Here is a 12,143-nt window from a genome sequence, read left to right on the forward strand (position 1 = left end):
TACTTTTCATTATGTGTTACTGTACTGAATGTTTAATCTGAACAGAACTGTAAACTGATACCTTTATCCACACTGAGCAAGTTTAATGTACAGGTGTTCCACAAAGTCCATAGGGTTGTATTATATTATAATGCTATTACTTTTTCCATTTTCTTTTGTTGACAAAACAGACAAGTTGATCATTTGGTTTGTACAATTATTATTGATGAAGGCTTCAAAGTGAGAGTGTGTAACCTTATAAGATAGTAGGAAATACTTGAACAATCAGTAGTCCCCATTGATATCAGCAATAGCCAAATGTCATATAAAACTAATACATGCTCTGCATTCAAATTTTTATTTATATTTAAAACTTGAATGTCCCCTTTTGACATTTCATCTTTTATATCAACATAATAATGCCACATAAGCATTTTTTGTGAAAAAAATAAAGAAGCAGCTGCTAGTTCTAGTTCGTAAATTAGCCTTACTTCAGCTAAAGCTTTATAAACTGCCCTTTCCTGTTTCTTGCATTAAAAATAAATATTTTCATACTCATAAATGTTGTCAACTAAGTTTGTTACATCTGTCAAATACAGCAGCTGAATATATTATGTGGAGACAAATGTAACTTCACATCAGTTAAATATATGCTGCTAAAAGCTAGCAAGGATAGCTTAGCAGTGGACCAGTAACAGCTGCCCAAAACTCTCGTCAGCGCTTTTTATTTTAAATAACTTTTCTGACATTCAGAAAGCCTCTACTTTCTGCCTTTGTAAGGGAAGATAAGCTAGGGGTTGTATAGACCAAGTATGCAGCAAATGTGCAAAGGTGAATTACAATGTTTAAGAACACAATTTTAAATTTGTATGCGCAGATTTTTTTCTAAAGTTACTGAAACTTACAGCAAGACTTCTGATTTTTAAGGCCATGTCATTTGGTCGGGCTTAGCAAAGAATTCATATGTTTGAAGTCAGTCGATAATATGTTCATGCATTCGCCAGGTGCATTTAATACAAATCTGACGAGAGAGTGTGCGTAATGTTGTAGGTGGTTAAATAAGCACAATGGCCCACTTAACCCGGGGGTGCCTCTACGGGTTAATCCAGGCTTGGCCAAACGAGAAGGTGAACATTTGGTTGTATTACATCCAGTCAACAGTTGAAACCAGGCGTACTAATGTAGTCAAAATAGAAACTGCACATGCCCCAACACGTACAAATGTTTGCTCAGTGCTTGTTTTGACCCGACTGTTTCATTACTGGTAACCTGGAAAATCACAGCATTGCATATTATATTATTATTCATCGTCTCAAGTCATGTTTTTACTAAAAAGTACATAATTTTTTCCTTTAAAAAAATAAAAATAAAAAAAATTGTAAGCAATGCACATTTTGAGTTTGAAACAAATCAATCAAAGTACTGACATAAAATAGCAGTTATTAGACCAGAGAAGGTGAGAGTGGTGAGGGTATAATTTAACGAAGATGTGTGCTTGTAAATTGTTAAAAGACAATTAAGTAAATGAAAGTGTTCAATAAAAAAGGCCCATTGCAAAATTTGGTAATAAGACATCTTTATTAATCATTTGGAGAGACATGCTAGATCTCTGTACAGTGTGAATGAAGAACCAGGTCTGGGCTGATCAGGTCTGCTGTACAGAGCTGTGACAGCAGCCTCAGGAACCCCCCCCCCCCTCTCAGGAAAAGGCTAAGAGACTCCAAATCCCCCGACATGCGAAGACTTGGTCGGTTTACAGGGAGGAGACCTCTCCACCCGAGGCTGTGGTCAATAAGGAGGGCAGAACATTCTTGTATTGAAAAAGTAATTGGGTAGCAACACAGCTCATACATTAACCTTCTATTTTTTTTTTTTCATGTCGGGGGAAATCAAACTTCAATTCGTCTTCATCATTCTCGTTCCAGCCAAGATCCCAGTGATGTTTGATCCAACTCCGTCTCTTTTTATTATTATTTGGCTCATTATGTTTATTAGAAAGGTTCACTAGTTTTCACAAAGAGTGCTTCCCATCTGGACAAGTGTGAACAATTCCTAAATGTTTGACTCTACTCTAAGACACAGTACTCCAGATTTTCTGGATTTTTTCTTTCTTTTTTTTTTTTTAAAATTCTTTAAATTTTTTTTTAAACCATGTTTCTTTCGACTTACATTGTCACTCTAAATCTAAAACATGTCCTTAAAAAGTGCATGAAAGTCCAAGTCAAATCAAAGTAGTGTTCTCAACACTGGCTGACGTTACCATCAGTACATTATGAACCGGCTCTGAAAGGAGAAACAAAAATGAAAAGCCAAATTTAAACACATTTGCAACATTCCATAATGTCAACATAAGCAGTCAGTTTAAACAAAAGCAGCAAACCTCATCTTAGAGGAAACAAGATTATGGGACAGCATCCTGTCAGTAACAATCAGACATGTCTTGAATTTAGTAACTGTACATTTACAAAGAAGCATCTCCTAACGTCATATTCAACCTAAAAAGGTCTACATGTGCAAATTAGTCTTTTGTCAGGAACAAAACTGATTTACAATATTAAATATGTGTTTGATCACCACACAGAAAACTTTGTGCTCACATTTTTCTGTGACACAAGGCGAGGACTTTGATTCTCCACTGCTCACTTACAGTACACCGCATGTGCAGATTATCACCAACAAATACAGAGTTATTACACAATGCAACAGCAGCTGTCACACGGGGGGAAATCTATGACACGCTCTAAACAAATAGGTGCTCTAAAAAGAGCTGCAATGTGGCGAGAAAGATGTGATGTGGCAGTGGCCCTCGGTGTAACTGCATTCTAATGTTGCCTATACAGAAAGCACACATTTACACACAAATATGACAAAAAGATATTCTGAAGTCAAGTATACAAATCCAGTTCTTTAACAAAAAAGTCTTGGACAGAGTGCATCGAGTCACTGGTGTAATATCAACCAATTACATATTCGAACTAGTGTGCACAGGTAGACAGTACCTATGCTTTACAACAAGGCATGCATTAAGATTCTCTAGATGTTGCAGTTCAGTTTGTCCTGAAGCATCTGAAAAAGCAAAAGTTTGAATCCCAGTTGGGTGACAGGCAGGGGCGCTGTGATTAGCTCTGAATGTTCAGGTAATTAGCTTTGAGATGGGAGTGTACAGGTGTGCATTAGAAAAAGTTATTCGAGGAGTTCAGTAAGAGTTTGTTGTGACTGGGGTTAGGACTACGCTCTTTGCCCACAACAACACTGTCGTACATAAAAACATGTCCCGTCTGTTCTTTCCAAGCTCTCAGAGCTTCCTTGTATGTTTTAAAATGAAAAAATAAAAGGACAAAAAATACAAAAAGACTACCTCATTTTCAACATAAAACATGTATACTTAGATGCACCATGGGGACTTTGTATCGTTTAACAAATTATCTAACTTTTCTTTTCTTTTGCAGTTTTGCTGGCAAAGTAGACCCAATTTCTCATATTGCCGGTTCCAACCAGTAACCAGTGGTCAGGTGTGGAGGCCAGGATCTCAGACTGCAAAGTCAACTGCAGGTTAACCAAAGGGGAAGCAACTTAACAAGCATGTGGTGTAAATGATGCGTTTCCAGGATGGACGGTGAGCATTAACAGGAGCAGCCGCCTTCGGTGGTCTGGGGCTCCTGCGGTTTGTCCAACTTGATGTCGATCACTATAGAACAGTATTAAGGAAGCTACACAAATATGTGGTGATGATGTAGCAAAAAAAACAACTGTAAAATACAGGCGGCCTTCAGTGTCACTGAGCTGAATAAGTCAATAAGCTTTTGTGTAGATTTTAAAAGAGAAGATACAGGGGAAAAAGTGATTTTCATGTTTGTGTTCAACAGGCTGTAGTGTCAGTCTACCACCACTAGATGGTGCTTTTCCCTGACATTCTGTTCAATCAATTGTAAATACATAAAAACTTCCAATAAGTCATTAATAAAAACTGCATGATTTAGCACTTGGATTCAATTTGAAAGTTAATTCCAGTTAATCAGTTTCTTCCAGAAGTTCATGAAGGGAGGCTTATATCCTATAAACTCTCCCCTGACAATGTGGACACAAATTAAGCTCAACAAGGACGACTGTTCTCCATTATTAGCGGGGTAATAAACTAAGAATGGATGCTAGCTTGAATTATTGGTGCTGCTGTATGATAGTTAAAGCTGGTGCACTTTAGTGTGTTAATGAGCTGCAGCTGTAGGTCAGGATAATTTTTGCTTTGTCCATTTAGATTTATTTTTTAAAAAAGAGAATGAGCTCCTTTGTCTTACAGACATTGCAAACACCTCCATATTTACCTGCTGGTTAATGTAACAGTGCAGCAGCAGGCTCTTATTCATTATTCATTTTTCTGGTGAACTTTATGCACGTGCAAGGTGTGGGCTACAAAAACTCTGGCCTACATATTGTATGCAAATGAGATTGGAAGCATCAAATGGCCATGGAGCTCTGCAATGTGGCTGCTGCAACCTGTCCCAGCAGCGTGTGTTTTTTCTTGTTTTATTGCAGCGTGTCATCTTGACATGTCATTTCAAGGACAGCGTTTAAAAACAGCATACACTTGAGCATTCCCATGTGGACCAGCTCCCATCTGGAATGTGAAAGCTTGTATTAGCTGCCAACATCTCCAAACCAAATGAGCCCCGTCAGTCCTGAATATTTTACTCACCTGATGGGTTTTGACAGTTAAATACAGCTTCTTGTAAACTGAGTCTCCTGTAAATATTTGAAAGATTTTGAGTTTGTGAAAGTAGTTCATTGATGAGCTGCAAAGACTGTTTGTTAATAGACGGACATCTTAAAAGGCCCCAGAAATGCATTTTCACATTAGTGGGTGGCAGCATCTGCATGAATGTCCACTCAAGTGTAGTAAGAGTGCACTTAAGGTTCTTGTGTGTACGACTCTGACCTGCTGAACACATTTTTTAACCACATCACTAAAGGTGTATTATTCACTGTTCTTTTACTTTTGCATTTAGCACATCAACTCTTAAAATGTAACTTCTTTTCCAGAATAAGAACATCAACAAGAGCGATGGCAATAAGTTAGTTAAAGAGAAACTTAAACACACATATTCGCCTTAAAAAATTCTCTGACCAACACCAGCACGTTTCAGAAAATCAACAACGTTTTAACTCGATTTAATAACATAATCCCATTGTGCAGCTTTTCCATGACCACCGTGTGAATGGTGTGATTTATCTTGCTTTCTGGCCCCCTGATTAACATGGATGACCCCAACACCTGATCTGGGTCAAGCATCCTCTTTACTCTCCCTGCCTGCAGATCAGCAGCGGTAATGACACACAATGATTGGGTAGGAAATTGTTCTCAGAGAGGGAGCAGCGGGCTGTGTCTCATAGGCCTGAACATCCATTATAAATCAGTCTGACCCATCTGTCCACACTTTCAAAGCAGCATTTTTAACAAGAAACCTCCTTCAAATATGCTGAATTTAAAAAAAAATCTAAGACTCACTTTTCTCAGTCACAGTTCTTTTCTTTAAACCCTTTTGATTTCATGAACTGTAACTTAACAAAAAGAAACTAAATCGAATGCATCTTGCTTATAGAAGTGTAACTTGCGTGTTTTTACAAGCACCGTTGTATCCAAGACTGTTTGTGCCCTTCACCCGGTGAGATCAATACTACTCATGACGCAATAACAAGAGCAGAGCTCCTCCATTAAGTGACAGTGTCGGAAGAGGCACATCACTGCTGAGGAACTGCCATCACCTGCCATCCATCACTACACCTCCTCCTCACACAGCTCACTCCCACATCCATTATGCCTCATTATGACAGATGAAAAACAGGATGGGAGATAAAGGTAATAGGCTGATAAGGAGATATGCATTATAACCAGGAAATATGGCAGACTGTGTTGACAAAACAAAAGGAAAGATTCTCAACTGCTGAAAGGGTTGTTAGGTTACTGACTTCATTACTGAAGCCATGCAGTTGGTAAAGGCTGAACGAGTGAAGGATGAGCGAGCCACAATCAGAGCTGAAAAGCCTTCACAACACTAAAGTCAGCGTCTGATTCAAGTTTACCTTAACGCAGATGAATGCTGCCATGTTTCTCATCACGCTGCGACACAGCTTCGCCCTCAAGGAGCAATGACAGTGCTGTACGCACATGATAAAACCAAAAGCAATTTCATAACTTATCCACAGTTACCATAGAGATGGCACTCTGCTCTGTTTGTTGAGGAGGATATGAAGGACTGCTGCTCTCAGGGGAGAAATGAAGTGATCTTGATTTATATACATAAAAATGTTTTCAGATTGCTGATTTGTTAAGTTGATTTGCTGCTGATAGCAGAACAGTATTAATATTAGAGGCATTAGTAAATCCCGTGAATACAGAACAGTGCAACGCTGCATGAGCGCTCTTACAAGCACGCCATATGAATAATTTACAGTTAATGGAACCTGAGTATTTAATTATGCACTTTTGTTTGTATATCCTGCTTGAAACCAATAAAGAATAATCCCTACGAGTACCTGATCATAATTATAAATAATACCTGACAAGACAGTGAAGACAAATGAGGTAACTCTTGGAGAAAAAAAAAAGATTTTCTCTGTAAAAACTGAAATGGTTTCACGAAAATGTTATCCAACAAAAATTTATGACTTTTGCCTCTTTAAACGCCTTCCTGTGCCGCACCATAGTGGCAGTAAGTTACAGCAGCTCAGGTCATGCTGTGTATTCATATAACACATATAACACTTAAGTTTGCTCATCATCCCAGAGCTGGGGTTGAAAATGCCATCTCATCTACCTGCTTCAGCAAACCAACTTTCATGTGGACAAAGCAGGCAGCACTGTGAGGATAACATTCTTTGATTTCTCCAGTGCTTTGCACTCAGTTCAGCCGGCACGGTAATGTGAGAAGCTCAAGAAAATAATGCCTTGACAGTTGCCTGGATTATTGAACACCTGACAAACGTAGCACAGTTTATATAAATTAATGGTTGGTGTGTCTGAGAATGTGGTCAGCACCACAGGAGCACCGCAGCAGACTGCAGTCGGTATACCTCTGACTTCCAGTACAACTCTGAATCCTGTTTTCTCCTAAAATACTCAGGGTGTATTAATGATAGACAAGAGGCTAAGTACCATGTTGTGGCATACTGCGGGAACCATCACCTCATTTTGAATGTAAACCGGACAAAGGAGATGATTTGGGATTTTACATATCGTACAGATACCTCGCTATTCCCCTGAACGATAGATTGAATTGGAAAAGCAACACTGAGGCTGCCTACTGAAAGGTAAAGAGCAGGCTCTCCTGCTTGAAGAAGTTTAGATGTTGTATATTTTCAATAAGTCAGCTGTGTTGAGTGGAATCTGCTCTGCAGTCATCTTTTGGGGCAGCAAATAATATTGCAAACGCTGCTCAACATAACGGTCAACACTACACAGCATAGTGATCCAACAAGGAAGTCTGATGCTTCTTCAGCTCAGCTTTAACGAGGAACGCCATGGAGGTCAGTCCAATCGAAAGCAACAGCTCTATACTATGACTTCTTTATGACTATTAAGTTGTTGCTTCTTTATGCTGCACAATAACTTTGAAATTAGTTTATAAATTAGTTTTTTATTTAATTAAATTAAATTCTGTTCAGTTCAATTTAAGACTCCGGTGACGTTCTTGAGGGTCATTACAGCAAACAGAATGCACCTAAACGTAACTTTGTGTGAAAGTAAGGGATCTGAAAACCTTTGTGAAGTTAATTTAACTGATAACACATACATTTAATCCATCTAGCATAAAATCTGAAGCAAATAGAATTTGAATTTGAATTCACAGGGTTCTTCTCTACAGTGCATCCACTTGTTGGTTACTGAGGGAGCTTCCCTTTGTCAATTAATCTATTTTGCTTTTGGCATAGAGGTTTTCAAGAAAAACTGAAAATTTGATGTAAAACCTATAAAGTATCTTAAAACAGATGTTTAAAAAAAGAAGATCTCTGTACATGGCACTACAGCCAAACAAGCCTCTACTGATGCATTTATCCCTCATATAGAATATGATGCAGAACTTCACTCACATATGATAAATAATTAACGCTGCGGTGGTCAGTTTACAACCCCATTTTCAAAAAAGCTGGGATGTGGTGTGTAAATTTAAAATAAAAGTAGAATGCAATCATTTGGAAATCTCATAAACCAATATTCTTATTATGAGATGCCAGTGACGGAAGGCTAAATGGGCAATTCTGCTCGTCCACTGTAAACACAACTGCAGACAAAGATTGAACATGTCAGACATCAGGGCTGAAATAGCAACATTAGTGTTCTCCTGAAAACCTATTTCATTATACAAGTAGCTGACTTCTCTTTCCCCGAGAGCCCCTTCACTTTAAAGAGTCAGCAGTGAATGATGCGATCCTTCCAGTGTTGTTGCTGCACTCTGACCGTTTTCATGAAGAGGCTTTTTAATAAATAAGAAAACAAACTTTCAGCTGTTGGTCAAAGGATACTCCCTTCTTTGCTTGTCTCTTGCATACTTTCCATTCCTGGAAGAGCAGCTGCCACACGTCGAAACAGCTGGAAAATGATAAACACAATGAAGACACTGTTGACCAAATCAGCGCCGATCAAGTCAGTTAAACTGGTAATCATGTCCAGCAACTTAGTGCCCAGACTAAACAGATATTTTGCACAGTTACGGAATAATAGAAAAATTTTTTTCTTGAATAGTCATTAATTACGTGGTAATGCAGATGTGAGAACAAACAAAAAAGGTCTTAATAATTTTAGTTAACATTTATAAGTGACTGATTATACAGTAGAACTGTCAGCTTTACTCAGAAAAAAGACAAACAGACAAATATCTTCACATATGTGCCAGTCCAACAGCTGTAATTATTCCAAAAATCTGATCATGTTCTCTGTTCCAGATTATATCCTGTTGGATTAGCATATTTTGGGTAGAAATGAAAAATTCTGTCGAGGTGAAGAAAGGTCTTTTTGTAAATGATTGCCTAGAATCTTAAATTTGCTAGAATCACATCAACATCACAATGACAAAGCCAAACAATGGGAACACTGGGGTCTATGGAGGCATTACTGTGACCTTTGTTTTGGTTTCACAGCACTATGTTCAGCCCTGGGACTCAGTTGCTAGTGTCTACAGTTCCTAAGTAAGGTGAAGAATAGCCTCCTCTGTCTGCGCCGCTGCACGATGAGCCAGGCGCCTGCCATCAATGCCATTCACTGACAGACACAATACAGCCTGCCTTCATTTCACTACTTCTTAACTCCGCAGACAGTGGTTGATTTGAACAACAATCATCTGTTCACAAACAGATTGTCTTTGTTAAACTAGGCTATGCCTCTCTTTGTATCTAGAACCATCAAATCTTTCTAAACAGAGTTACTGAGTTATGAACGCAGCAAGAAACAGAAATGCAGAAAGAAAAGCAGTGAAGAAGAGAGGCCGGTGTATGCTTGAGCAGCTACGCTTAAAGGCAGTTAAATATTTCCACAGATCTAGTCAATCACTGCTTAAAGTTAGAGCCAATTTTGGACTGTTGGTTTTCGGAAGTTGCAAGATGATGTAAGTGCCAGTCACAACTTCTATTCAGTCATCTTGGTTCTGTCAAATTTGCACCTGAAGGCTGCCAGCTAGCAAGCACAAATGTAGAAAATACAAACAAAATTGAAATATTTGTATAGTCTGAAACTTTTTCTGCATGTTTATCAGACTTTAGTCTAAAGATCTACAGAGAATAAGTTAACAGTATTGTAGACAATCCTTAAAGGACCACAGTTGTTGTTCCAGGATAATTGTGATTTGTTTAAGGGAGCACAAACAAATCAAAGAGTTTTTTCTCCATCGCAGAATGATTAAGTCATTCCAGCCACACCATTCTCACTGTGGAGACCATGGTGAAGTCTGGCTTTGCAAGACTAATCAGTCCTGCAGTCAGGATGTATGCAGTGAATACAAACAAAGAACCCCACAGGGTGCTTTTAAACTGCCTCATATCCTACTGTAGTAATTATGTTCAAGTGGAAATTAGCGCTTATACTAATGAGGTAAATAATTGCAGCTCCATTAGCGATAATGTATGGGTATAATGCGTTTCCATAACTGCGCCTTATTGGGAAGATGTTACCAAAACTTTCTCTGAAGTCACTCACTCACCTGTTTGACGTTGTAACCCGTCTTGGCGCTGGTCTCGATGAACATGACACTCAGTTCTTTAGCCCTCTGTTCGCCTTCCTCAATTGTGATTTGTCTGTAAATAGAGCCATTTTTTTAATCAAAACACTGGATGCAAAAAAGGAGTGAATGCTGTACAAAGAGTCACTGAAGCTCCTGTTATTTTAGACCTTTGCCAAATTAATAATAGTTGATTTGCGTCACACTTTAAGGAGCCTGGCAGGGATTGCTTGACTGTATCAGGTGTCTGTTAACAAAAAACAGAAATTGGTGCAGTTGTTTAGACTTGGCAGACTGCACAGACAGCAGGTTTGTTAAGATGTGGACTTAAATCGACCTGCAGCTGTTCTACTGGGAAACCATGATGTAATCAGTCTGTACTCTTTCATCTTCTGAACACAGAAGGCATCAATGCCCAGTCAAAAATACCACTTCTTCAGCTCAGCTCACCCACAATACGTTCTTATCACAGCTTAACACTCCAACACTGAAACATTGCCTCTAAGCCTCAAACACAGTGATATATTGAAATGATGCTTAAAAAAAAGACCGGAAACTCTGCACTGGAGATGCATTTACATCATAACATCACCTGACAGAGCTGCACCAGAGAGTCTGACTATTTCTGGATGCACAAGTCCTAACTTAAACAACATCTTGGCTTATTCATGATCAAGATGCAGGAACCTGCAGGACTGATGTGCAGTCCTAGCAAAAAAAAAAACAACTAATAAGCTTTACTATTAGCTTTAGCGAATAAAGTAAAGCTTTAGCTTTACTGTCTAAAATCATTGAAAGGGTGGTCTTTAAGCAGGTCATCGATTACCTCTCACATAACAACCTCCTTCTCCCAAACCAATCTGGGTTTAAAAGTGGACACTCCACCGAAATGGCTCTGTTGGCTGTGACAGAAGCCTTAAAAGAAGCCAGGGCGACAGCTAAGTCCTCTGTACTTATCCTGCTCGACTTATCAGCAGCATTTGACACTGTCAACCACAGTATCCTTTTGTCCATACTCTCTAGCATGGGCATCACAGGGAGAGCACACCCCTGGTTTGAATCATACCTCACTGGTCGGTCCTTCAAAGTATCCTGGCTTGGTCACACTTCTGCAGCGCACCACCTCGCCACAGGGGTCCCCCAATGTTCAGTACTGGGACCTCTTCTCTTTGCCATGTACACCAACTCACTGGGACAGATCATCCAATCACATGGCTCCTCATACCAATGTTATGCTGATGATACCCAGCTCTATCTGTCATTCCCACCTGACGACCACACAGTCTCAGCACGAATCTCAGACTGTCTCTCTGACATATCAACATGGATGAAAGACCATCACCTCCAACTTAACCTCCCAAAAACTGAACTGCTTGTCTTCCCAGCCAAACCAACCATACAACACAGCATCTGCATCCAAACCGAATCCCTATCTCTTGCTCCATCAAAGGTTGCTAGAAACTTGGGTGTCATGATTGATGACCAACTAACCTTCAAAGATCACGTTACCTCGGTTGCTCGTTCATGCCGCTTTGCATTACTAAACATAAGAAAGATCATACCATACCTAACCCGACATGCCACCCAACTCCTGGTGCAAGCCATGGTCATCTCCCGCCTTGACTACTGCAATGCTCTCCTAACTGGTCTCCCAGCCTGTACTATGAAACCTCTGCAGATGGTCCATAACACGGCGGCGCGTCTGGTCTTTGATCAGCCTAAAAGAACACACGTCACCCCTCTGTTCATTGAACTCCACTGGCTACCCTTAGCATCAAATTCAAGTCACTAATGTTAGCCTACAAAGTGCTTAATGGAACAGCTCCCATCTACTTGAATGCTCTTGCAAAGGCTTATGTCACAACTCGGTCCCTCCGTTCGTCCCAGGATTGTCGTCTAGCAGTGCCTACACCACGCCTAAGACAATCCAAACTCTTTTCATGTGTCGTCCCACGATGG

At 39.5% G+C, this 12,143-nt stretch overlaps 2 protein-coding genes across 3 annotated transcripts in view; one reads left to right on the top strand and one right to left on the bottom strand.

Annotated features, from left to right (window-relative positions):
- Positions 1-12,143, top strand: part of LOC140312341 (allantoinase, mitochondrial) — a 505,108-nt gene that overhangs the window by 235,332 nt on the left and 257,633 nt on the right. The window lies entirely within an intron of this gene.
- The window catches only part of rab6ba (RAB6B, member RAS oncogene family a), a 54,380-nt gene continuing 43,775 nt past the window's right edge, over positions 1,539-12,143 (bottom strand). For both annotated transcript variants that reach the window (XM_072390151.1, XM_072390152.1), the window contains exons 6-8: positions 10,167-10,260; positions 8,497-8,563; positions 1,539-3,667 (exon numbers count right to left, since the gene is read on the bottom strand). In XM_072390151.1, the coding sequence (XP_072246252.1) occupies positions 3,603-3,667; positions 8,497-8,563; positions 10,167-10,260 (226 nt within the window). In that variant the 3' untranslated portion in view covers positions 1,539-3,602. The remainder of the gene's footprint in view (positions 3,668-8,496; positions 8,564-10,166; positions 10,261-12,143) is intronic.

Source organism: Leuresthes tenuis, unplaced genomic scaffold, assembly GCF_036924035.1.
Source record: "Leuresthes tenuis unplaced genomic scaffold, fLeuTen1.0.hap1 SCAF_7, whole genome shotgun sequence".
NCBI lineage: Eukaryota > Metazoa > Chordata > Actinopteri > Atheriniformes > Atherinopsidae > Leuresthes > Leuresthes tenuis.